General features: G+C 37.0%; 2 protein-coding genes across 5 annotated transcripts; one reads left to right on the top strand and one right to left on the bottom strand.

Moving 5' to 3' along the window:
• The first annotated feature begins 11 nt into the window (after nt 1–11).
• LOC107861756 (retrovirus-related Pol polyprotein from transposon RE1) lies at nt 12–9,959 on the top strand. 2 transcript variants are annotated; one of them, XR_007053999.1, is made up of 2 exons: nt 12–1,188; nt 9,656–9,959. XR_007053999.1 is itself a non-coding variant. In XM_016707119.2 (2 exons), exons 1-2 carry the CDS (start codon nt 1,180–1,182, stop codon nt 5,425–5,427), a joined length of 1,485 nt encoding a protein of 494 aa, XP_016562605.2. In that variant the 5' UTR covers nt 12–1,179; the 3' UTR covers nt 5,428–9,648. The 2 variants fall into 2 exon arrangements, 1 of the variants encoding a protein (XP_016562605.2); XM_016707119.2 differs by lacking the exon at nt 9,656–9,959 and adding an exon at nt 3,952–9,648.
• A 2,206-nt stretch (nt 9,960–12,165) lies between these two features.
• Nucleotides 12,166–27,008, bottom strand: LOC107861755 (mitochondrial outer membrane import complex protein METAXIN). Of its 3 annotated transcripts, XR_007053998.1 has the most exons (9): nt 26,711–26,997; nt 22,373–22,707; nt 21,750–21,826; nt 21,589–21,649; nt 19,499–19,658; nt 14,626–14,688; nt 14,321–14,523; nt 14,199–14,225; nt 12,453–12,481 (listed from the first exon to the last, which is right to left on the bottom strand). XR_007053998.1 is itself a non-coding variant. In XM_047410147.1 (6 exons), exons 1-6 carry the CDS (start codon nt 26,868–26,870, stop codon nt 12,297–12,299), a joined length of 978 nt encoding a protein of 325 aa, XP_047266103.1. In that variant the 5' UTR covers nt 26,871–27,008; the 3' UTR covers nt 12,166–12,296. The 3 variants fall into 3 exon arrangements, 1 of the variants encoding a protein (XP_047266103.1); XR_007053997.1 differs by having other exon boundaries at nt 14,321–14,688; XM_047410147.1 differs by lacking the exons at nt 14,199–14,225; nt 14,321–14,523; nt 14,626–14,688 and having other exon boundaries at nt 12,166–12,481; nt 26,711–27,008.
• Nucleotides 27,009–27,560: the final 552 nt, after the last annotated feature.

The following is a 27,560-nucleotide window of genomic DNA, read 5'->3' as shown; positions in this document are numbered from 1 at the left end:
AAATAATTTATACCACTATATACTTTGTACACCCAAATAACTTATATCAATATATACTTTATACATCCAAGTAACTTATACTACCAAATACGCTGCATTAGTATATCTCCATTTTTCTTCAATTTATTACTCAATGCCTGAGGACAGTACAAGCAATTAATAGGTTCAGCCACAAACACCTGCTATTAAACCAGTAGATAACTATCTAGTGTTGTGGAGGAAGGGACGAGTAAGAGGGTATATATAGTGGGACTCTCTGACGTACTGGGAGTGTTTGAAATTTGCTCATGTTGAAGAGGAGAAGTAGTATTTAAAGTATCAGTAGTGGAGTAGTTTTAAGTGTTGAGAAAGAGAAGTATTTAATGCAGTGCTAGTAGCTAGATTGGTTGAAACAATCATTGGAGTCAGTCTATATGTATTAAAAATCAGGGGAGGTAAAAGATTTGGAGGAAGATAGTGAGATTTTTGCATGTAACCCGAAAGGGACAAGTGTTCTGGCAACTGCCACTGGTGTAAATTTAGGTCAGCAGAAGAATCAGAAGTAAATTTAGGGTTTATGTGGTTGTTGTCCACGTATGTGTGTTGCACAGAGATGTCAGTGGAAATAGGACAATCGTTTACGGAAATATCAAATTTCAAAAAATGCAGCACTAATGATATTTCCAGAAAACGAGGAGAAGAAGTATATCCATCTTTGCCCAGTCACTCTTCTGAAGAGCTCCTTAATTCGATCAACGCTGCATTAGCCAAATATGCAGTAGTAGTGATGACTCCAACACTGCGTTGTAGTCAGTTCTCTGCTTCTGAAAGCTCTCAATCCTCTTTAAACCCTTTTTCTCCAATGAACCAAGCAACTTGTTTTATCGTGTGGAGAACTAGGGGAGTTAACAACGACAATTTCAAGATGAATTTCAGGGATTTCATAAATTCTCACAACCCTTGCTTTGTTGCTCTTTTACAGACTAAGCTGAGTAACCATCTGGGTCTTATGTATGATTTTGATTTTGATGACTACTGGGAAGTTCCGCTCGGATGGGATTGTCCTCCCGTGGCACACTTCACTTCTTTTGTCAGTATTACTCGTAAGCGTCAGATGTCTCGGGTGGGATTGTCCTCCTCTGGCACACTTCTTTTGTCAGTATTACTCGTAAGCGTCAGACGTCTCAGGAATTACATGCAATGATTAAGGTACTGCCTGATAGCCCTCCTTAGTATTTTTCTACTATTTATGCTAGTACTGATTAGGTAAACTTTTGTGGGATAATCTTAGTACTTACGCTCATTCCATTTCTGGCCCTTGGTTAGTTGCCGGAGATTTTAATGAAGTGCTTACTCATCATGATAAAGGGGGGGCAGATCTATTAACAGCAACCGTTCCTCTAATTTTTGGCGTAGTATTAATTCTTGTAATCTTCTAGACTTGGGTTATAAGGGTTGTAAATATACTTGGTCTAACCATACCTTTAGAAGGAATAATTCTAAAGGTCTCATTCTAGAAAGACTTGATAGAGCTTTTGTTAATAACGACTGGCTTATCAACTGGCTGAATGCTACGGTCTCCCATCTTCCTAAGACCTATTCGGACCATAATCCCCTTCTCATTTCCTTTTCCAATAATTTTGTCCGTGGTAGCCCTAAACCTTTCAGGCTAGAAAAAAATACTGGATGGATCACCTGATTTTAGTAAGATTGTGAACCATAGTTGGTCTGGTAATGATTTTCTCCAAGCAACTTCTACTTTCCAGAGCTCTGTTATTGCTTGGAGCTAAACAACTTTTGGTAACATTTTTCGTCAAAAGAATCGAATCCTTGCACGTCTAATAGGAATTCAAAACTCCCCCTCTTACCCATCTAGTGTTTTCCTCCGGACGTTGGAACAGGATCTTAAGGCTGATTTTAATCATATTCTTAAGTCCGAAGCAGACTATTGGAAATTACGCTCTCGCATAAATTGGCTTAATAATTGGGATGCTAATACCAAGTTTTTTCACCTCTCGGTTATCAATAGAAGACGGAAAAATAAAATTGTTTATTTCAAAGACAACAATGATAATTGGATTACTCATCCGGCTGAAATACACCAGCATGTGTTCCAGTTCTTCACTGCTAGCTTTACTACTTAGTCATTGTGTTGAGAATAAAGAAAAAGTGTCAAGACAAGATACAAGTGTTTAGATATTTCTTTTGTTGTTTTATTAATTAGCTTTGTGTTTTTATTATTTAGCTTCTTACACAAGATACATGTGTTTTTATTATTTAGCTTCTTGCATAAGATACATGTATATATATACATTGGTTCACACATAATAAAGATCATCAAGAAAATTTCCCAAAGTTGGTTCTAACTTTTCTACATGGTATCAGAGCAATAATTTTCAGATAAGATCAGATTCAACACTAACTTTCTCCTTTCTCAATCTCAAACATGGCGGAGCAAATAGCTACTGCTTCAATGACTACTACTGCTAGCACCCTCACCATGGATCCAAATCATCCTAGTAATCTTCATGATTCTGATAACCCTAGTATGACACTAGTAAATACACCCTTTGATGGCAAGGGATATCCGGGTTGGAAGCGGTCAGTCCTAATTGCTCTGTCAGCAAAGAACAAATTGGGATTCATCACAGGTTTCCACCCATGCCCAATATCGGATTCAGCAGATTTTCAAGCATGGAACAGGTGTAATGACATGGTCACATCCTGGATCTTGAATTCACTCTCTAAGGACATAGCTAACAGTGTAATTTATTCCAAAACTGTACAAGAGCTTTGGACCAGCCTTGAGCACAGGTTTGGTCAGTCCAATGGTGCTAAGCTTTATCATCTGCAAAAGGAGCTCCATAGCTTAAATCAGGAACAAATAGCATAGCAGGATACTTCACTAGACTCAAAAAATTATGAGATGAACTAGATTCTCTTAATTCTAATATTCAGTGTAGTTGCGTGTGTATGTGTGAAGGTAAGCTCAAACTAAAGAAATCCTTAGATGATGAGAGGTTGATATAGTTTCTCATGGGTCTTAATGATACTATTCTCAAGCTAGAAGCAACATTCTCATGATCAACCCATTACCTAACATCAATCTTGCTTACTCTTTGATTCTGCAAGATGAGAACCAAACGGAATCTTATTTCAACCCTGTGAGTTCTGCAGATTCATCCGCCTTCATGACAAGAAATATTAACAATCAGAAGGCAGCGAAACAGACACAAAAGTTTATACCATCAGCTTCCCACAGATCTGGGAATTTTTATCCCAAATCTGCACCTCCTCAGGTTCAACAACAGAGGTTCACCAAACAGCTTTCAAATCCTAAAGAAAAAAAGGGAAAATACAACCCAAATGTCTCTTGTGATTATTGTTGTAAGAAAGGACATCTGGAAGTAGCTTGTTACAGACTGATAGACTTTTCTGAGAATTTTTAGTTCACAAATGATAGAGGTTCTCAAAATCAGATAAGGGGGAATAATGCTATGATGAAAGATGCAGTGCAAAAACAAGCTATTGAATCTGAGATACCTTTCAGCAAGGAACAATATTCTCAATTTGTTCAAATGTTTAAACAGATGAAAATAGAGGAAGGTTCAAATTCAGGGATTGACATCAATGCTATTCTGTAGCTGGTACAATTTCTAAGCATCTTGGTTCATGTTTTTCTGTCCTAAGCTTTAGCACCTGGATCATAGATTCAGGTGCATCAGAACACACGTGTTTCAATTCATCTTCCTTTGCTTCCATAACTTGTCTTTAATTTCCTTTAACTATCAATCTTTCTAATTGTCAAACCATTTCAGTTACTCATATAACTACAGTAGCCATATTTTCTGACTTGATTCTAGAAAATGTGTTATATGTTCCTAGTTTCAAGTATAGTCTTATGTCTATTCACAAGTTGTGTAAACAGTTTTCTTGCACTTGTATTTCACTCTGACAAACTGTGTGATGCAGGGCCCTTCCATGAGGAGGCCTCAAGTTTTTGGTGAAGCACAAGAAGGTCTTTATCTAATCAAGTCTAATGCCAAGGAGTCATTCTCTAGTTTCAGCAAGACTACTTGTAGGAAGATTGTTACTAATCCTAGTAGTTCTTCAGTTTCTGTTTCTCATGAAGATAGTATTGTTTCCTCTCCCATTTGTACTAATGCAACTTCTAATGTAAGACTTTGGCATATTAGATTGGGGCATTTACCTTTTTCATCAATGAAGAATGTCAGTTTCCTTTTTTTCCCATGTACTTTTGAGTGTTTTTGTGATATTTGTCCTAAAGCTAGACAATCTAGATCTTCTTTCCGCATTAGTCAAATTTCAACAACTTCTATATTTGACCTTATTCACATTATACTTGGGGACCTACAAAGTAGATACTTCAATGGATATAGATACTTCCTAACTATAGTGGATGATTACAGTAGAGGGACTTGGACTTATCTGTTGAGAACCAAAAGTAATGTCTTTCCTGTATTGCAATGTTTTCTGAATATGGTTGAGAGACAATTTAATATTAAGGTGAATACAATAAGGTCAGATAATGCCCTAGAGTTGGGAAAGAGCTTGATTGCAACTAATTATTTCAACTCACAAGGGATTGTACATCAAACATCCTGTGTGGCTAGCCCTCAACAAAACGGAGTTGTTGAGAGAAAGCACAGACACTTGCTTGAAACGGCAAGGGCTCTTTTATTTCAATCTCAGGTTTCCTTAAGATATTGGGGAAAGTGTATCCTCACTGCTACTTTTCTTATTAACAGGATGCCTTCAAGAGTCCTTCATGGAAAAACTCCCTATCATAGATTGTTTGGTAAAGCACCTAATTATAGTTCACTAAGGTGTTTTGGATGCTTGTGCTATGCTAGCACTTTGTCACATGGGAGAGGGAAGTTTGAACCAAGAGCACAAGCTTGTGTCTTTCTTGGTTATCCCATTAATCAAAAGGGTTTTAAACTCTTAGAGTTGAATACACAAAAAATAATTGTCACTAGAGATGTCCAGTTCTATGAGAATATTTTTCTCTTTACAAAGAATCCCATATCACCTCCACCTATCTTTTCTGTACCAGACCATGAATCTGTTTCTTTCATTGATGACACACTCCTTTTCAACACAAATTCTACAAACCACACTTTTCCATTTTCAGATACACTACAAGCTTCAGATTCTTCACATTCACAATCAACCCCACCTTCTCCACCAGAAAATCTACCTGCATTCAGTACACCATTTAGGAGATCGGACAGAACTAATAAAGGAGTACGTCCAGTCCATTTACAAGAATATTTCTGTAACAATATATTTTTTAGCCCAGTCACTGAGTTTTGTTTTGCATCTTCTGTTGCACCTAATTCTATTTCTTTTGCTGGACTCTCTTTATCAAATCAACTCATTCTTGAATCAGTGTCTACAATCAAAGAACCAACTAGTTATCACTAGGCATCTACTAATCCAGATTGGTGCAGTGCTATGGATGATGAACTAGCAGCTCTACAGTCCAACCACACTTGGGATGTGGTTCTACTTCCTCCGGGAAGAAAGGCTTTACCTTGCAAATAGGTTTACAAGGTAAAGCATCATGCAGATGGATCACTTGAGAGGCTAAAAGCTAGGCTGGTCATAAGGGGGGACATCCAAAAGAAAGGGGTAGATTTCAATGAAACCTTCTCCCCCGTAGTCAAAATGACTACAATCCGATGCATTTTGGCTGTGGCTGCTAAAGGCATTGGGATATTTCTCAATTTGATGTTAAAAATGCTTTTTTGCAAGGAGATTTGCAAGAAGAAGTGTATATGAAGTTTCCACCTGGTTTGTCTTCTCCTGATCCTAATTTGGTGTGCAAACTCAACAAGTCGTTTTATGGTTTAAGACAAGCTTCTAGGCAATGGTATGCCAAACTTGTAGGTGCTCTTAATTTCAAAGGTTACAGTGCTTCTCTCAACGACTATTCCCTATTTTCAAAAAGACTGATTCTTTGATATCTATTGTGGTTGTATACGTCAATGATATCCTCATTACAGGTAGTGACACCAAAGAGATCGAGTGTCTAAAATAGTTTCTTCATTCTGAATTCAAAATCAAAGACCTAGAACTTCTACATTACTTTTTGGGAATGGAAATTTTAAGGGAAGATCATGGAATTATCATCAGTCAAAGGAAATATACCTTTGATTTGCTTCAAGAGTTTGATATTTCTCATTTGCATCCTGTATCATCTCCGATGGATCCTTCTTGTAAACTTTTTGAATCATCAGGAACACCCATGTGTTTACGGGCATTTGATTGGCAAGCTAAGTTATTTAACTCATACCAAGCCAGATATATGCTATGCAGTATTAACATTAAGTCAATATATGCAAACTCCCTGCGATATACATTTCACAGCAACTTTAAGGGTTTTGCGTTACCTGAAAGGACATTTTGTCGAGGGATCTTCTTACCTGCCTCTCCATCTTTCTCCCTCAATGCATTTTGCGATGCGGATTGGGCGTCTTGCCCAGATTCTCGTCGATCGATCAGTGGATTTTTCATCTCCATGGGAGGTTCTCCCATCTCTTGGAAATCCAAGAAACAAGCATCTGTATCACTTTCATCCGCTGAAGCGAAATATCGATTGATGAGACGATTAGTTGCGGAGCTCACTTGGTTAACTTGCTTGCTATCTCATCTATCAGTTCCACCGGCTTTGCCAATACCCATTCGTTCCAACAGTCAAGCAGTGATTCATATCGCTAGAAATCCTGTATTCCACGAACGCACAAAACATGTGGAGCTAGATTGTCATTTCGTCTAGCAACAATTTCTTTCCGCGCTCATTTCTCTTCACTATCTCCCTTCAAAAGATCAACTTGCCGACATATTCACAAAATCCCTTTCTGGACCATCGCACCACCGTCTTCTTGCCAAGATGGGACTCACTTCGATCCCCTCCATCTTGAGGGGGATGTTGAGAATAAAGAAAAAATGTCAAGACAAGATACAAGTGTTTAGATATTTCTTTTGTTGTTTTATTAAATAGCTTTGTGTTTTTATTATTTAGTTTCTTGCACAAGATACATGTGTTTTTATTATTTAGCTTCTTGCATAAGATACATGTATATATACATTGGTTTACACATAATAAAGATCATCAAGAAAATTTCCCAAAGTTGGTTCTAACTTTTCTACACATTGTTCCACCGACTGGACTCATCTGAAGAGCTCCCCTTTAAGCTTTCACAATTTAGATCTTTCTGATTTAGATCGTCCACTCCAAGATTTTGAAATCACACCTCCTCCCTCCTTCTTTGAATGACACGTTTTTATGTCTTATTCCAAAATTCCCCAATGCGAATCAATTACGGAACTTTCGACCTATCAGTCTCTGCAATATGTCTTATAAAATCATTACAAAAATTATTGCTAATCGCCTCAAGCCTATTTTAACTGAACTCGTTAGCCCCCACCAATCTAGTTTCCTCAAAGGTCGGCGTGCAAGTGATTTTGCTATCCTCGCTCAAGAACTCATTAATTATATCTCCAAATCTCAAAATAAAACGGGGAGCTTTATTCTTAAGCTTGATATGGAGAAAACTTTTGACCGGCTAGAGTGGTCCTTTGTTTACCGTACTCTTTTTTATCTTAAATTTCCTCCGAAAATTACCTCCCTTATTATGCATTGTATTTCTACCAGCAATGTCGCTATTCTAGTTAATGGGTCCCCGACAAATTACTTCTCCCCTTCTAGGGGTGTCCGACAAGGTGACCCCATGTCTCCGTACATATGCATTCTATGTATGGATATGCTATCCAGTTACATCTCTCAAGTTACATCTCTCATCAGGTGGATACTCTACGCTGGGATGCTCTTACCCTTAGTCGGAATGGCCCCACTATATCTCATCTTTTTTCGCTGATGATCTTACACTCTCCTCTAAAGCTACTATTAAATCCATCCTCACCATCCATGACTGCATGTCGCGCTTCAGTAGGACTACTTATCTGGACAAAAACTTAATGCCTCTAAGTCCAAAGTTATCTTTCTCCCGATGCTCTAATGATGCTCGGAAACTCATTAAGGACCTCCTTGACATTTCCCCCTCCACCAACTTTGGAAGATACTTAGGTTTTCCTATTCTTCACCATAGACCGAAGAGTGCTGACTACCAATTCATTATCGATAATATGCGTAAAAAGCTTGCTTCCTGGAAAGCTCATTTTTTATCTAAAGCAGGCAAACTCGTTCTAATTAAGTCCACCTCAGATGCTATCCCTACTTACATTATGCAATTCCACAAGCTCCCTACGCAGATCTGTAATATTATTGATAAGATGCAACACGATTTTCTTTGGGGATCTATCACCCAAAAATGCAAACTTCATTATATTAACTGGGAGAAAGTCACGTCCCCCAAAGATCAAGGGGGTCTTGGACTTCACTTAGCTTAGCGAATGTATACTAACCCCACGGCCCTTTGGGCCAAGACTCTTCTTCACAAATATAACCACCATCGCATCAGTGCCTCTACTTCTTTTGTTTGGAAAAATATTCTCTCTGGTGGCTCTATCTGCACCCAATCTACAGCTTGGGTTCCGGCCACTGGCCGTTCAATTAATCTTTGGAACCAACGTTGGATTCCTAGTTTCCCGCCTCTACGTCAAGTCATGTATGGCCCCCTTCTTTCTAACGAAGAAGCGTTGACTCTTAGTGACATTTGATCTGGCAATAATTGGGATTGGACAAAAATTTCCTTTGAAGTCCCTCCAGCGGTTCTCGAACAAGCGACGCTCATTAAGCCAAATTTATCGCTGGGTATGCAAAACCGTCCTTATTGGGCATACAATAAAAATGGCCTTTTCACCATGAAGTCTGTCTACCGATCTCTGTCTACGCCGTCCTCTCATCCTTACAACTTTGGGTGGATCTGGAAAATCAATACGTTATGTAAAATAAAGTTCTTTCTCTGGCTTTGCTCTCATAACAGGCTCCCCACCTCTTCCTACTTGCATTACATCGGCCTTTCTCCGGACCCTACCTGCCCTGCCTGTGGTCTTCAACCCGAAACAATAACCCACATCTTTACCCAGTGCTACGTTGTCCAGAAATTCTGGTTCGATATGGGTTTGAACCTCTCTAACTTTGATATGTCCACAGCCTGTTGGCTAAATACTCTTAGAACTCTGTCTCCACCGGACAACTCTTCTACTTGGCTAACGCTGCTCTCTTTTGCGATATGGCATATCTGGATTAACCGTAATAACAATGTCTTTAACAAAAAGTTTTGACTTCCCCAATGCAGCGTTTGTTCATGAAAAATCTGATGAATATGTTAATACTATTTCTTCCCACAGTAACGGTATAGGTTATGTGTCAATTAATATCCGTTGGTGCCCCCCTCCTAGTGGACTATTCAAACTCAACATTGATGGATCTTACACTGCTAATCCCTCTCTTTGTGGTATTGGTGGAGTTATTCGTGACGCATCCGGCACCTGGATTATCGGATATAATGGCAACAGTAACAGCCACTGTCACACTTTGGTGGAATTGGAAGCACGGCTTCATGGCCTTGAAATAGCTGGCTAACTATCACTTCACTCCTCTTGTTGTTGAAACTGACTCGGTTGAAATTTTACGCCTTCTTCAGCATCCATTACCTCCGTATAATGACATTATCCGTAATTGCAGGTCAATGTTGAGGAGTGTGGGGAATCCAGTGGTTCAACATAATTTCCGAGAGGCCAACGCAGTAGCTGACTTTTTGTCACGAAAAGGGCAGAGTCTTCAATCAACAACAAAATGTGTTTTAACAAACTCCTTAGTTTGGGGAATCCGTCTGTGTTTGTTCTTTAGTGTCAGTCAATGCTAAAGCATAGTAATATTTTTGTAACCTCTACTTCTACGACTTCCGCTGGAAGCTCCTCCACTTTATGTACTGATATCTACACTATCTATATATAATACTATTTTCCTTTGCCTACCAAAAAGATAACTATCTAACTTAAAATTGAGATTTAATCTAATACGAAATGCATGTTAACTCGAAATTTCTACATGAAGAGAGAATGTTAAATGTTAGCATCCTCCCCATTTTTAATCTCCTTAAATGTCCTTACTTTTTTCTGTCACCAAATTAAAAATAGGGACATTTTGTCATTTCACTCAAATAACCCCCACTCTTTTGCTTCTCTTTGATTTCACCTGTAACTTCATTCTTTGTGCACATCAATGGGGAAAAGAGATCTAACACGAACCGGGTTGTTAAGGCCTTTTTTTTTTTTTTAAATCTTTTTTCAAAAAAAAAATTGACCAGCACACTAATGTAGGTAAAATAATTTCATGAGTTCAAAAAATTTGATATGCGAATCTGCACATAAAAATTCTGCGGTGTCCCTCTTATTACTTTTCATAAAAGTAGTATGAAAAATTCTACACAGAGAATAAGTTGCACGGATTTTTCAAATTGAATTCTTAATTTTTTTGTCTGTTAAAAAATTCTTCCCGTAATTCGAAAGAATGCCATGAAATTGGAAGTTTAAATGCAAAGGTGAATAAGATTTGGAATCAAAACACCAAGGATAAGATTATCCCACAAATTTCATCTCTATAATTTCTGTTCAACTTCACTCTACTGAAGGAGGAATATCAAAATTCAACTATTTAATTTGATATAACAAACGCAATTGTTTAATTGAATACTCCTAATTTCCTATTAGTTTTGATAAATAAATGATACTTATGTTCTTGATCCTTCCATTGTTGTAACTTACCAAGTTGGAGGGGTGAAGCTGGATAGAGAAAGTTGAAAGGAAGTTGGGACTTTTCATGAAATGACAAAAATGCCTATATTTTTAATTTGGTGGCAAAAAAAAAGTAAGGACATTTAAAGAAATTAAAAAATGGGGAGAGGCTAACATATTACCTTCATGTGGTATGTTAGCAGGACCCTATATATATATATATATATATATATATATATTAAAATGAGAATAATTAGTGTTAAACTAATTCCATCGCAGAGAAAATGTTGGCGGATATTAATTAGTATCATTAGCAAAGAAAAACAATTCCTTAAATAAGGGGAAAATAATGATGAAAGAGAGATATGCATTAATCAGGATATAACATCAAATTAGGAACCAACGGTTATCTTTTCTAATTCTTTAAAAGGCTATATGTATAAAATAAACTTTCATATTTGTAATATTGAAAGAATATTGTTATTTATATAGTTAAGTCTTAAGAAGTGTTTTTTCAAGTAATTTTTCTAATAATTAGCTTTTTAACACTGCTCTAATTTTTCTAGTCTCATAATATTAGATTTAAGTGTCTTACTTAATCAAGTGTCTTATTTATCCAAGAAATATTGTCCACATGAAATGTTTGGATTGAGTCAAGTGTCATGCTTATGGATAGTGATAAAGATAAACAAGAAATTGCAGTTTTACTAAAATAACTCGAGTTGGATTCAATATGGCTTTATTCTCGATGATTGAGACATCCCTGAGCTGAATGTTTAGTGGCGAGTAGTTATGCCTTGATCTTTCGAGATTTCAATTTGATTTTCATCCGGACTGATTGCAGCATTGGCATAGATGTCTCTCAATTAGAAATGAAGTTATTCAGGATAAGATAGTAGTGACTTCGGTGGAAGTCAAGATGAGAGATGCGAGGTTGAAATGGTTCGGTCATGTGATGAGCAGGGGCACGAATGCCCCAATATGGAGGCGTGAGAGATTGGCTGGAGATGGTTTCAAGTGAGTAGAGGTATATCGAAAAAATATTGAAAGGAGGTATAATTAGACATGACATGGAACAACTCCAGCTTACCGAGGACATGACTTAAATAGGTAGTTGTGGAAAAAACAAATTAGGGTAGAAAGCTAGTATGAGTTTAGGATGTTGTATCTTTTGCTGTATTACTTAGTATATCTTGTATATGGTATTATTGAATATGTTGATTTCTATTATATCTTGTCCATTTACTATTCCTTGTCCAGATTATTTTATTTTAAGCCAAAGGTCTATCAGAAACAACCTCTCTATCTCACATCTGAAGTAGTGGTATGGACTGCGTACACTTACCCTCTCTTGATTCCACTTGGTGGGAATATACAGGGTATATTATTGTTGTAATTTTCACCTCTTGTATTTCGTCTGTCGCCCCATTTTTCATTAGAGGACAATTCAGACTGCGATTTATGAAAGTTGAAAAATCAGTTTATTCCCACAGTGATTCCATATTTCATGGCAGCAATTACTTAACATGCATCAACAGTCTAAACTACTCTTAACAGAACACAAAAATGAAGATCAAAGCTCCCATTGCTCAATCATAATCTACACTATCATCATCTTCATCAAGCTCCAGTTCAGCATCATCAGATCCTCCAAGGAGAGAGAGGAAAACTAAAACCGCAACCAGTTGAGTGACCAGAAAATACTTAGCCCTTCTACGGAACTTTTTCTCTTCCTCGGTTTTTTCCCTCTTAGGCTTGCTTTTGGGTTTTGAACCTAAATGAATAAACAGAAACAAAACCATCAGCAGCTCATCATAACAGACCATGCAATAGCAACTTATGACAAAGTTGAATTGACATGTATTTTTCCAGGAGTATGATAATACCAAAACTTTTCCGACATATTTCATCATTCACATTGTACCAATGTTCATGAAGATGTTCAGAGTCTAAATCTTTTAACTTAATTCCAAGCAATTTGTAATTAGAGGATGAAAGGGCACCCAAGTACAAAGACATCTTCAATCACTAAGTGGAGGAATATTTAATGATTAATACACTAAGGTAAATAAGTTCATATAAAATTAAACGGCATCTATCCTTTGACAATAGTAAGTTAAAAGGCTAACACATTGATACACGCTTGAACTTTGCACGGGATTTCAATCTAACACCTAATCTTTAGCAGTAACCTATCTCGACTTGTCAAAAGTTGTATCTATCTATCGTTAACAGATAGTTAATTAAAAAAACAACCTAATGTGTGAAGTTTAGATACAGTGATGAAGCATAAAAAATAAAAGAATCGAAGGCATGTTTCAAGATAAAGAAGAAACGAAAAGGCATGTAGCTATTTAATTTTTCCTCGTTCTTCTCCTTCTAAGCCTCCTCTTTGTCTTCCAAACGCAGAACTCCCTCAACGGCTAGTCTCCACCAACAGTCTTAAGATTCCCTTATCTTGAGATCAACAGCTCAGGATTTGCAACTAAATTGCTACAAATTTGCCACTTCGCTAGTCCTTATACCCTCAACATTCCCCAGCAATAACCAAAGCACCACCTCATCTCTTAACGCCGAGAAGAACCCTTGCTTTCTCTTCATCTTCCAAATTCAAAACTGAAATATTTTGCTACCCAGTACATTTTCTTCCCTTCGTTTTCGGGGAGAAATTGGAAGCTGAGTCAATGAGGGAGTTGAGAAGAAACAACAATTTTCAGTTTACAGGTCTAAAGTCACATATGGGTTAAATCTCAGGTGGGAAATGCCCAATCCACCATGCCATCATATAGGACTTAATAGAAAAACCCAATAAGTCGAATAACTAAAGCTTAGTTATCTAAATGAAATTCAAGCCAAGTTTAGGTGTCTATGGCTATATCCAGACTACGTTAAACCACTAGAGATGCACTTACGAGCTACCATTGGCTAATTTCATAAAGCGTGAACGGATTACCTCCAACATCTAAGGAAAAAAAAATACAGTCATGATTTTTAAAAACACAACATTGTATTTAATGTGTTGGCTTAACATTTTTTGGATTATTTAATGTTTTAGCAAACATACATAAAGAAATTCAAAGTTTTTATCAAATCCAAGAGATCAAGAAGGCAGACAAACAATATTTTGAGTGCATCAAATTTTGAGGAAAACAAACATCCTCCGAAAAACAATGTCAATAACCTAAATGATTGATGCATGTTTGAAAAGTATAGCTTTAAATAATAAACACAAATGTTTTCTCACTAATCACTAATAGAATATGGTTCGATTTGTGTATGGTTTAGTTATGCAGGGATTTGTAATATAGGAATCCAAAGTAACGAGTGGCTTGTTATTCAATGAATAATAATAAGAGGAATATTATGCAGGAACTGCCAATTTAAAGAGCACTTTTGCCTTTAGATATTCTTATCTAGGCATTGTTAATATGTGTATTCTTATTTCACATTCTATCTCATATAAAGTACACAAAGTTCCGCATGGACTATACCAGTATTAATAGTTCAGCGTCTGGTTTCTGCAGTAAAAAACAAATGCTAAGTTAAGAGTAAGACATTGGTTAAAGCAAATACGTTGTTATTGTCTTCTAATATGCTCTTAGACAATACTCACCTCATAAGCTACCCAAGATTATTGACATGAACTCAGAACCAAATCCATCCAACTCTTGGTTCTCAATGTTGGCTCCGGGGTTATGTTATTCATGCTCCAAATGACAACGTTCGTACAGGAGTGTTTAAGTGTCGCACATTGTTGGAGTGACTTGACTATTGTCTCCTTTTACAATTTTGGACAATCCTCACCTCATGAGCTACCTTTTGATGTTGACTTCCGCCCAAGTTACACTTTGTTTTCATAGTTACATTACTTATGCAGAAATTATAGTACAAAACAAAGATTTTATACCAGAAACTAACCGTTGCATAAGTAAAACCGAGTATTGGGATTGAATGTTCTTATCCCTCACACAAACACCACCCCTAAATTAAAAAGACCAAGGTTTTAGCAGGCAAGATAAGGTAACGAATTAGACCAACAATAAAAAGCAGATCATAGACTTTGTTAGACTATGAGTAAGAATAGGAATAGTATATAAAATCCTACTTGAAAAAGGATTATAATGCAGTGTCTATAAATAAAGTCTTGATGTAATTATTTTTGACAAATAATTACACATGTAAGTAATTACTTAAGCACACAATTCAATAATATTTCTTTTCTCCATTATTTCTCACATGGTATCAGAGCCAGGTCCACCCGATACATTTGTTTCCGATGTTGGGCCCCCATCTTATATTGTCCACGCTCCAAATGTCCAGTTCTAGGCGTGCGGGGATGTTGGAGTCCCACATTAGTGGGTTAAAGGGTCCTTGGTCTCCTTATATGGTCTTGGACAGTCCTCCCCTCTTAAGCTACCTTTTAAGGTTGAGTTAGAGTGCAAAGGTCAAGGTGTCCAAGATCACTTAAAGATCAAGGCTAGTGTAGTAGATGAAAAGGCAAAATCTAACATGAAAGATGCGAAAGCCAAAGAATAATAGGAGAATGTTGACGCTCAATTATGTAGTCTCTTATGTCGATCTATTAATTCCAAGTTGATGCCCTTGTTTCGCCCATTCCAGACATGTTATTTAGTTTAGGAAAAGGCTCGTACTTTATACACTAACGACATATCTCGTTTTTACAATGTGATATCTCAAATGACCAACTTGAAGAAACAAGAATCTGATATGTCTACTTACTTGAGACAATTACAAGCAGTCATGAAAGAATTTGATATATTGATGCCCGTCACTGCGGATGTGGAACAACAACAAAAGCACAGACAGATGTTTAGTTCTTACACTTGTTGGACTTTCTGCTAACCAGGATCCAGTACACAATAAGATTTTAGCTAGTCCCACGGTTCCTACAATTGATGAGTTATTCTCTCGTCTGCTTTGTCTAGCCGCACCTCCCAGTCACAAAGTAATTTTATCACCCACCGTTGACTCTTCTATTCTTGCATCTCAAATCATAGAAAAACGAATATATCAGCCTATGGAGAATCGGCGTGGAGGAAGTCGTTCCAAAAAATCTCAATCAAAGTGTAGTTATTGTCATAAAATTGGACACTCAGGATATATGTCATTTCGCATGGTCCACCACCCAGTTATGATCCTATTGTTGTAAAGGAATATAATGAGTTCCTCTGGAATCGAGCAAGTAAGCAAACATCTCCACAGCCTAATCGACCATCCAATAATGCTCATATTGCCAAAACAGAATATGATGAGTTCCTTCAGTATCAAGCAAGTAAGCAGACATCTCAACAAGTAGTTGCTCAGCTTGATGCTTCTATTGCTGATAATTTTTTTGCTTGTGTTTCACATTCTAGTACTCTTGGATCATGGGTCATGGACTCGGGTGCTTTTGATCATATTTCTGGTAACAAACCACTTCTGTCTGATATTGTTTATTCACAATATTTTCTTGCTATTACTTTAGCCAATGGGATCCGAACAAAAGCAAAAGGAGTTGGACAAGCCAAACCCCTATCTTCTATGACTCTAGACTCTATTCTTTATGTCTCTGGTTGTCCTATTAATCTTGCATTTGTTAGCCGTTTAACATGTGTCCTTCACTGTAGTATAACTTTTTTTTATGATTCTTTTCTAATGTAGGGCCGCAGTACGGGACAGACGATTGGCACAGGACGTGAATCACAAGGCCTTTACCATCTTACCTCTTCAAATTCCTTTACAACATGTTCCGTTACAGACCCTCCAGACCTAATTCACAAACGTTTGGGACATTCAAGTCTATCTAAGCTACAGAAGATGGTGCCTAATTTGTCTAGTTTATCCACATTAGATTGTGAGTCATGTCAACTTGGGAAACACACTCGTGCTACTTTTTCGCATAGTATTGAGAGTCATTTAAAGTCTATTTTCTCATTAGTTCATTCTGATGTCTAGGGTCTTAGTAGAAGAAGTTCACCCTTAGGTTTTTGTTATTTTATTAGTTTCATTGATGATTTTTCAAGATGTATTTGGGTTTTTTTTAATGCAAGATCGTTTTGAGTTATTTTCTATATTCAAAAGTTATTGTGCTGAAATACAAAATCAATTTGGTGTTTCTATTCGTACTTTTCGTAGTGATAATTCCTTAGAATACTTGTCCTCTCAGCGTCAGAAGTTTATGACTCATCAAAAAATTATTCACCAGATCCGTGCACCCCTTAGCAGAACGGTATAGAAGAAGGAAAAATAAGCATCTTCTTGAGACTACTCACACTCTTCTCACCGAACCCCATGTTCCGCTACATTTTTGGGGCGATGTCGTCCTCGTATCTGGCTATCTAATTAATAGAATGCCATCATCTTCCATTCAAAATTAGGTTCCCTATTCCATACTGTTTCCACAGTCACATCTCTACTTTATCCCCCCTCGTGTCTTTAGAAGCACGTGCTTTGTTCATAACTTAGCCCCTGGAAAGATAAATTAGCCTCTCGTGCTCTCAAGTGTGTCTTCCTTGGTTATTCTCGAGTTCAAAAAGGATATCGTTGCTAGTCACCGAATCTTCGTCGCAACCTTATGTCCACCGATGTCCCTAATCTCAACCTTACTATACATCTTCTGATCATCCTGATATCTCTGAGGTCTTACCCGTATCTCTAGTCTTATCCACACCAACCTTTAAGGAATCAACGGTTACTTCTACATCTCCACCTGTAGTGACACCACTTCTGACTTATCATCCTCGTCCGCGTCCAACATTAGTCATAGATGATTCATGTCATGCGTCGAACGTTGCTCCTACTGTGGATTTGCCTCCTCCTAGCCAATCAGTTGCAATTCAAAAAGGTATACGTTCTACTCGTAATGTTAACCCACATTATACTTTCTTGAGTTATCATTTCTTGAGTTATCATCGTCTATCATCACCACATTATGCTTTTGTAGCATCTTTGTCCTCTGTTTACATCCCTTAGACTATAGTAAAGCAATTCCTCGTTCAAGATGAAAGCAGACTATGATAGATAAGATGCCTATTTTACATTCGAGTGGTACTTGAGAGCTTGTTTCTCTTCCTGCGGGTAAATCTACTGTTGGTTGTCGTTGGGTTTATGCAGTCAAAGTTGGTCCAGACGGGCAGGTTGATCGGCTTAAGGATCGCCTTGTTGCCAAAGGATACACACAAATATTGGGGCTTGATTATAGTGACACTTTCTCTCTCATGACTAAAATAGCATATGTCCATCTTTTCCTATCTATTGTTGTCATTCGTCATTGGCCTCTTTATCAGTTGGACATTAAGAATGTTTTTCTGCACGGTGATCTTGAGGAAGAAGTTTATATGGAGCAACTGGTTTTGTTGCTACGGGGAGTCTAGTAGCCTTGTATGTCGATTGCGCAGGTCACTCTATGGTCTGAAACAGTCCCCTCGAGCCTGGTTTGGAAAGTTTAGCATAGCCAGCAGTTTGGCATGATTCGTAGTTGAGCCGATCACTCAGTGTTTTATCGAATCGACATTCTGGACCAGATCTATGTATTTATTTGGTGGTTTATGTTGACAATATTGTTATCACCAGCAATGATCAAGATGATATCACTAAATTAGAGCAACACCTTTTCCAACATTTCCAGACTAAAGACCTCGGCAGACTGAAATATTTTCTAGGTATTGAGGTTGCTCAGTCCAAATCAGGTATTGTTATTTCTCAACGCAAGTATGCCTTAGACATTCTTGAGGAGACAGGAATGATGAGATGTAGACCCATTGACATTCCTGTGGATCCAAATGCTAAACTTCTGTCAGGACGGGGAGAGTCACACAGTGAACCTGGAAGGTATAGATGGTTGGTTGGAAAGTTGAATTACCTCACAGTGATTAGACCTAACATATCTTTTCTTGTGAGTGTTGTAAGTCAGTTTATGACTTCCCCTTGTGATAGTCATTGAGATGTAGTTCGTATTCTGCGATATATAAAGTCAGCTCCAAGTAAAGGACTACTTTTCGAAGATCGAGGTCATGAGCATATCATTGGATATACAGATGTTGATTGGGCAGGGACACACACTGATAAACGTTCTACATTCGGATAATATTTTAATAGGAGGTAATTTGGTACCCTGAAAGAGTAAGAAACAGAGTGTGGTTGTTCGATCTAGTGCGGAAGCAGAATATCGAGCAATGGTTGTAGCAATTTGTGAGCTAGTTTGGATTAAATAGTTGTTGAGATAACTAAAATTTGGAGAAACTAGTGAGATGGAACTTGTGTGTGATAATGAAACAATCCTTCATATCGCATCAAATCCAGTGTTTCATAAGAGGACTAAACATATAGAGATTGATTGTCACTTTGTTAGAGAAAAGATACTCTCAAGAGATATCGTACAAAATTTGTGAAGTCAAGTGATCAACTTGCAGTTGTGTTCACCAAGTCCCTCACCGGTCCTCGTATTAATTACATTTGTAACAAGTTAGGTACATATGATTGTATGCACCAGCTTGAGGGGAAGAGTTAGAATATGAGTAGGAGTAAAAATAGTATATAAAATCTTACTTGGAAAAGGATTATAATGTAGTGTCTATAAATAGGGTCTCGATGTAATTATGTAAACACACAATTCAATAATATTGTTTGCTCCATTAATTCTCACGGACCTTTTAACATAAACACAAAAAAGGAAAATATATATTTATTATGCAACTAACAGACTATTACCTAAGAATTCCAAAAGCCGAAAAGAAAACAACCAAAATATATATAAAGCAGAATAATATGGTAGTATTAGAAGGTTACTCACTCCATTGTGAAGGACGCCTCGGCACCGACGAAGAAGGATCACACTGAGATTGTGTACCGGAAGATGGTGTGCTAGAATCTACCAGTTCACTTTTATACTTCTCCGTGTATCTTACAAGATTATCATGTTCCAACAGCTTGCTTCGGAGAACTGAAGTTTCCTATCAGCAGTCATAGACAATTTAAAGGTAATTAATGAAAGTGCCAGTGTGACAATCACACCTGTTTTGCACTGCTCTAATGAAATAGGAGGGTGGTGAAAAATGAAACAATTCAACTGTCTACTGTTCTTTCAAAAAAGATGCCAGTCCCGGATTATAGAAGCCAACTTCTTACACATTCCAAATATTTGTTTTAACATCTATAACTATTTCAATTTTTTTTGCATAGGCATGCATATTTCAGGTTTGTTTCAAACAAAACTGCTCGCAACCAAAATGAGCTTTGAAACAACCAAACAGCACCATTTTCTTAATCAAGCAGTTCTATTGCTCAGGAAAATTATTCCCAATGATTCAAAAATGAACGTAATTCTAGTGTTTGTTGCCAGCCCTCCTTCCTCATCTCAATAACCTATTCCTTCTTAAACAATCCAGTAAAAAAGCACAATGATAGATTATTTGACTTGTTGTTTGACCTAAGTTACTCGGACTCTTCACTTTTGTGCAGCATCAGTGTCGACATGACATGAGTGTGGTGTGGGATCCGTACCCGATTTAGTCAACAGATTTTGGTTACTTTGGCCAAAATCAATGAAGAAATTCCGAACAGATTAAATGATTTCTATAATCAAAACAAAAACAAAAGTGAAATGAAGAAAATGGAATACCTTGTAGATAGAATTTTCTATGTCAATCCTTTTAGTTTTATCTCCTTCCAAGATTTTCCTTCTTGAACAATATTTTCTCCTCAAGCTTTCCACATAATCTCATAATTTAGGTTTTATAACTCCATTTGTAAATATTTGAATCATTTTTAGCCGAAGCCTCACACCCGTATCTAGAGGTACAACAACAACAAACCCAGTGTATTCCCACCAAGTGGGGTCTGGGGAGGGTAGAATGTACGCAGTCCATACCGCTACCTCCAGAGAAGTAGAGAGCGGTATGGTTTAACTTTAGTCATAACACATTCAGTCATATGTCTTCATTCAGTTGACAGTACCTTATGAGATTCTAAATGAATTTCACACTTTGAATGACAAATGATACTAATTGTGAAAATAATATCTTGTTGTATATTGAAATTTACAGCTAAGATTCATTAGACTATTCCCACAAAGTGAGGTTTGGAGAGGATAAAATGTACACAATCCATACCGCTACCTCCAAAGAAATAGAGAGGTTGTTTCCAATAGACCATTAGACTAAACAATCACTAATTTTAACTTTCTTTTTGAACCTTGTTGAGCAAGAAGTTTATGTGTTCACCTTTTGGGGGTTTATCATATCATTCTGTTAAATGTAGTTTTTAAATGTTTTTTTAGAAGCGGTCATATGGTGTTGTTTATGGTTTTGCCGAAGTAAAAAAACACAGTTGACATCTTAGTTTCAAGGTTGAGATACAACACTCGATTGACATCTCATATGTTAGATCGGATTTGTTTTTAAAAAATTTCAACTTTTATCATTAGCTAAAGTTATAAACCGAAAAAAAGAACTAAACCGACAAGAACCAAACCGATGGTTATCTTTTTGTTTGGTTTGGTTTTAGCAATTTAAAAACCGACTAAGTTGGTTTGGTTATGGTTTTGACCAATAACCAACCCAAACCGACCCATGAACATCCATATCCAGATTCGTACCCCAAATCTTGAAACTTTTATCATGAAGGATCCGACCTCTAGATCTGCACCCGTATCGGACACCCGCACCCGAGTCCGAGCACCTTAGGTTGTTTCACATGAGCAAAAACTGATTGTTATCTCTGCCTAGTAGCTATAGTTCTTTATCAAAAACAAAAAAACTAGTAGCTATAAGTTGTAACTATTATTAATATAAACATTTACTCCCAAATTTACCATTACAGTAAAAGTTATGAACCAAGCTAAAAGCATAAAAAAGTGGTTAAATAACGCCACAGCGTACTCACTGGCAATGCATATAGTGTAAAAAGTGCATGTCCGACGAGAACTGCATCCAAACTTGTTGGCCTGTTAGATAACTGCAGAGATTAGTAAATAGTGATGTGCAAAAAAAAAAAAAAGAAGATACATTTGCTTAGTTAGCTAAACTGTTGTTGAATGAGGTAACCTGTTGTCGAAGAAATAGGCTTGCTCCCCTAATCTAGTTGATAAAGCACTAAAGGCATCATTGGCATTCCTGTAAATCTGACCAGCAAAGGGTTTCGATCAACCCCCATAATGAACAATATGTAAAATTAAAGCTGCAAAAAAAATCACAAATGAAGCAAGAAAGGAATCTCATTCAACTGTCTGGACTCTTCTCCCACAGCAACCCAGTCTCAGAGACTGCATAGTTTCTACAACAACGTTTCAACCTCAAACTATTTTGGGTGGGCTACATGATTTCTAATATCCATTATGCCCCCAGTTCATTCAGGCCTATGTTTATTCCAATATTCAATAAATTGCTATTTTACGACAAATTAGGATTTCTATGCGAAAAATAGTTTCCTACTGCAGAAAAATCCATAAATTCAATTGCTTTCTTTGTGTATAAAATTTTAGCTCACTGTTAGTTTATAGCTAAGGTGTAAGGTTGAATGTGCACTCTATCCTTTCCTTTCCCTTCTCATGCACCTTAGAAAAGACGAACAAATACATATATAGACAAAATCCATTCCTGGACTTTGCGCTCATAGTGTGAGTGCAGAAAAGTAAAGGAGAGAAAACAAATTCCAGTAGAACTATTACCTCTTCCTCTCTTCTTTCAGCATTCTCTTTTGTAATACCAAGAATTTGTTTCACCACATGAACTTGCTTCAAGTACAAGATTTTTCCAAGTGGCCACGGGAGATCTGAATAATAGATCTTGTGTGCAGAAGTTCCATCAGAACCCACCCAAAGTTCATAAATGATGGCATCTGCAAGCCATGAATCAACCATAGCCTTTGCTGATATCCATTCAGGTATACCACGAACTTGAGAATCCAAATCCACGAAACCATCTTCGATTAAACTGCGTATTACTCCACCTTTCTCATTGTTGTAGGCTACGTATGTACCGTATTCGACATAAGGTATTTGATCTGGCGAAAACACAATAAATATTGGGCAAACAACTTATAGGAAGACTCAATATGCTGAAAGAAAGCATACACACATTAATTGAATCAAAATATTGTGAAACATACACACATTAATTGAATCAAAATATTGTGAAACCCAATCAGCAGATAAAATTAATAAACCACATGGAGAAAACTGTAAAGACATCACACAAAATGTTCCCATTTGAAATTAGTAGCGTGACGAGAGAAAATTTAAGAATTCCTGCTTAAGTTTCTCTCTCTAAGAAAGGAAAACTCTCTCCCCTATTTCGACCATGCCCCCACAACAGGCCATAGATCCACCACCCCAGATCCCTCCGCATCCACCGGAACCCCCAGATACAACAGCCCACATGGAGGAAGACAGTACGCGTTTTCACTGTCCCAAGGAACACTCCTTCAAGGCAGCCTTGCTGAATAAGAGCCAAGAGCTAAACATGTCCTACAACCCACATAGTGGGAAGGAAGATGCAATGGACATCTTGGACCCGAACTCAATCTAACTACCCCAGGAAGACAAACTAAGGATTTACCAAACCTGAAAATCTTCTGTTACCATCAAGTTGAATGGGAAAAAACTATCCTACAACTATCTAGAACATAAGCTAGTGGAGTTGTAGAAGCCTACTGAACCACTGACTTTAATTGATCTGGGATGGGATTACTACGTCGCCAAATTCAACCAACAAGAGAACATGAACAGTCCTCCATGAAGGTCCTCGGTTTGTGACTGGAAGCTTCCTTTCAATCAAAAAATGGGAACCTAACTTTGTCCCGTAGGAAGCAACTCTCACCCACACTGCCATTTGGATAAGATTGCCACAAGCTGCCCACAGAGTTCTATGACAGAACTATCCTAGAATAGGTCGGAATGAAACTAGGAATGCAACTCAAAATTGATACATGTGCATCCACTACACTAAGGGGAAGGTATGCCAGAATTTGTATACAAGTAACCCTGAAGTACCAGTCAAAACGCAAGTTACCATAGGCAACCATAAGCAAAAAGTAGTATACGAAGGGGGAGGAATACTATGTACTGTTTGTGGAAGGATAGGTCATACCCATGCCCAACCCACAAAGAACAACAAATGAACCATCAACCTCCAAAGAGGCCAAGTCATCCACTGAGGACGATCGGCAAATCGTGACATTTCCCAGGAGGAAAAATACTGCAAAGACTGGGAAACAGGATAGTGGAGGACGCAAACCCCGGGGGAAATGCCACAAGCTCAGTTAAAAATGGCGGACACGGCAACAGGTAAGTCTCGACATACCTTGATATTCAGTTCATCCAAAGGCGAGATAGTTTCAAGTATCTTGGGTCTATGATTCAAGAAAATGGAGAGATTGATGAGGATGTCAATCACTGTATTGGAGCAGAATGGGTGAAATGGAGACTCGCTTTCGAAGACTTGGGCGATAAGAAGGTACCTCTTCAACTTAAAGGCAAGTTCTACAAAGAGGCAGTTAGACCATCTATGTTGTATAGGGCAGAGTGCTAACTAGTAAAGAACTCTCATATCCAAAAGATGAAGGTGGCGGAGATGAGGATGCTACAATGGATGTGTGGACTGACTAAGAGGGATAAGGTTAGGAATGACGTTATTAGAGAGAAGATGGGAGTGCCTCTGGTGGAACTCAAGATGCAGGAAGCAAGGTTGAGATGGTTCAGCCATATGATGATGAGGTGCTCAGAGTGCCCCGGTGAAGAGGTGTGAAAGGCTGGCTAGAGATGGATTTAGCGAGGTAGAGGTGACCGAATAAGTATTGGAGAGAGGAGATTAGACATGACATGGAGCAGCTTCAGCTTACCGAGGACATGACCCAAAATAGGAGAGTGTGGAGGGAGCGGATTTGAGAAGAAGGTTAGTAGGATGGTCGCATCCTTGCTAGTAGTTCTAGACTTCTAGTATATAGTGATACTTTTGTTTTAGAGTGTTGGTGAGATTTGTCAATTTGAATTGTTCTTTTGCAGTATTACTTGGTGGTAGTTTTGTTTATGTTTTTATTTGCTATGTTAAATATTTGTTGTTTCTTGTTCCTTTACCATTTCTATAAAAATTATTTTTGTTTTGAGTCGCGGATCTATCGAAAACATTCTCTCTCTCTATCTCACCTCTGAGGTGGTGGTATGGATTGCGTACACTTACCCACCCCAGACACCACTATGTGGTAATGTACCAGGTATGTTGTTGTTGTGGTTGTTATCAAATAGTTTTTGGGTCATTTAACACATAAAATCTCCCCATTCGGGCTAGAAATCAACTAAAATAAAGAGTTTGAGTAGCTAGACCACAGTATATTTACCATCTAGTCTAGCAGAAAAATACACACAAGGCAGATCTGAACATTAGCAGTTGTAACCAAGACCAATGCGGACCTTACTGCCATACTTATCCATGAACTTGACAAACTCTACTTAACCCATCCAATCAGAAGATAGAAAGAACACAAACCTCTTTTCCATCAATAGATAATATAGGACTTCGGCACTTGATTATCAATCAGTTAATCAACTACAATTCAATCTCAGTTGGATACACTATTCAATCCTCTAAGCAAATTCTACTGATAGATATGATACATTTTATTCTAATACTAAATAATCACTTTTAAGATTTTAAGATTTTTTTCTACTTACCTCTTTTGAGTCGACTAAATGACTGAGTTTGACTGAGTTCTCCATCTATGTCTTCAAACTTCAGCAGCGCACAAAGGTACATTTCTTCTTATTTGTTGTTTCTTCTTTCTCCTCTGCTTCTTCCAATTGGGCACTGGCAGATTCTTTTTCATCTTTCTTCTATTTTTTCCTCCTCTGTTTACAGGTTTCTTTTTTCTTTCTTCTTCTCTCTCTGTTTTTGTCCTTTATTTTCTATTTTTAGCTAATTTGTCCAGCTTTTTCTTTTCATTTTCTAGTCCATTAGTTTTTATTCTTTGCTCAATTGAGTTTAGTTGTATACTACTTATTAGTAAACTAATTTTTTGCCTATAAATAGTAATGTTGTTGTTATTGAGATTTTGGTTGTTTATATATGCAATTAAATATGTTAATGTTTTGGTGCTAATTGGTGCCTCACTTCAAAAAGGCAAGTGCCTCGCCTCTTGCCTTAGTGAGGCAGGCCCTTGCAGCCTTACCCTTCCAAGGTAACTCCGTCAACCAAGGTTTGGACATATGGGAAGAAATTATCTAGTGCTTTTGCCTCCACAGGCATTTGAACCTGAAACCTCATGGTTTCCAACCCAATTCACATTAACCACTAGGCTACACCCGTAGATGATAAAACTTTGACTCAGCAAAAAACCAAAAGTAATCAAGAGTTGAACATTGCTAGAACAGAGGGATGTGAATTATCAGTTATTGCATCCTAATGATAAGTATGTAAAATTTGCATATTTTTGTCCTATTTCGCAGAAAAGATTCCCGCTTACTTCATGCGATAAACCACTGTGCAACAGAACCACAAAATTTACTCTCTCTAACTTAATTGATGCATTAGGTTTCGCATATGTAGGAAAAAATATGTCCAAATCTAGAACTAAATCGAACATAAACTATCTCGTTATTCAAAAACCCAACTTAAACAATCAAAAACTTTTAGGAGGCACTAAAAATATTTCTCATGTCAAAAGCACCTAACTAATATGAACACAATAAATGGTGCCTCAAACCAAACATGATAAAGCTAATCCCAAATTTCATCCCAGAATTATTATACTTATCCTACATACCAAACGACTCCACACAGGGATTATGGTATCAAGGAATATACTTATTGTATCCTAATGTAAGCACATGATCATCTGGTACAAGAAAATGAGAATAAAATTAAGACAGATTACACTTTTTCAGCCCTTCACAGGAAAGAAACGTCTAGACAATCCAAAAGAATATTTAAAAACTCTAAGCATAAATTAATTATTACCAAAAACAAAAATGATAGTAAAATTTGGATGATTAATAAGAATAAAAGCGGAGTACCAGAATCAGGGTTAATGAGATTGAAATCCAAATCAAATAGAGTGTTGGAGAATTTGAGGTAAGCGTAAACGGACAAACAGTTTGGGCAAGAAGTGGGTAATCCGAAACAGGATTTTCGGGTCACCAGCGTCAGTTTCTCTCTTTCCTTTGCTTCTTCCATTAATTATCTTATGGGGAAATCTCTGAATCAAAATGAGATGGGATTTGAAATTGGTGAAAAATAAAATAAAACCCTACTGGGCAAGGGTTTTAACTTCTGATGAAAGATTTAAAAATTTTGAGTTAATTCCTTCCAGTTGAACTGTTGACAATATTTCATAAAAGTTATTTTTATTTTTTTTTGTTAAAAATATCATCAAATTATTATATTATCATCCCAACATTTTGAAGCTACTATTTTCGCTTAACTAAATTTAAATGAAATAATAAATTTACTAAATTATACCACTCAAATACATAACAAAAAATAGGTTAAATATAAAAGCAATGAAACTCATCAAAATAAAATATATATTTTAAATAAACAAAAATGATGTTTTCAAAAGAAAAAAAAAAACATGTAATTTTGTAGGACCATTTAAAAGAAAAATGGACACTCTCTATTCCATATTATTTATAGATTTTTCTCTATATATATTTCGCTTATGGAGTCAGAATTTGAGGTTTATGAATTTTGAATTTTAATATCTTTTAAAGCAATGAGTTCTATATTATTAAAATGTATATATTTAATAAAATTCAAAACATATATATTAAATTATTAGTTTATATTTTGCTTTTGTTCACTTATTTAAGAATAAGGAGAATATTAACTATTTTTTTTTGTTTCATATATTCTAAGTTATTTGTC

Source organism: Capsicum annuum, chromosome 3, assembly GCF_002878395.1.
Source record: "Capsicum annuum cultivar UCD-10X-F1 chromosome 3, UCD10Xv1.1, whole genome shotgun sequence".
In the NCBI taxonomy this organism is placed as follows: Eukaryota; Viridiplantae; Streptophyta; class Magnoliopsida; order Solanales; family Solanaceae; genus Capsicum; species Capsicum annuum.
Note: the sequence above shows the minus strand (reverse complement) of the source record. Positions and strands in the feature narration are given on the sequence as shown.

Bases quoted from the DNA above. Each gene is read 5' to 3' on its own strand.
- LOC107861755 (XM_047410147.1), bottom strand. From the start codon at position 26,870: ATGGAAGAAGCAAAGGAAAGAGAGAAACTGACGCTGGTGACCCGAAAA. The intron at 22,708-26,710 runs GTACTCCGCTTT...TGTTTTCGCCAG, and splicing joins TCTCATTAACCCTGATTCTG to ATCAAATACCTTATGTCGAA. The intron at 21,827-22,372 runs GTAATAGTTCTA...TTTGCTGGTCAG, and splicing joins CTGAAAGAAGAGAGGAAGAG to ATTTACAGGAATGCCAATGA.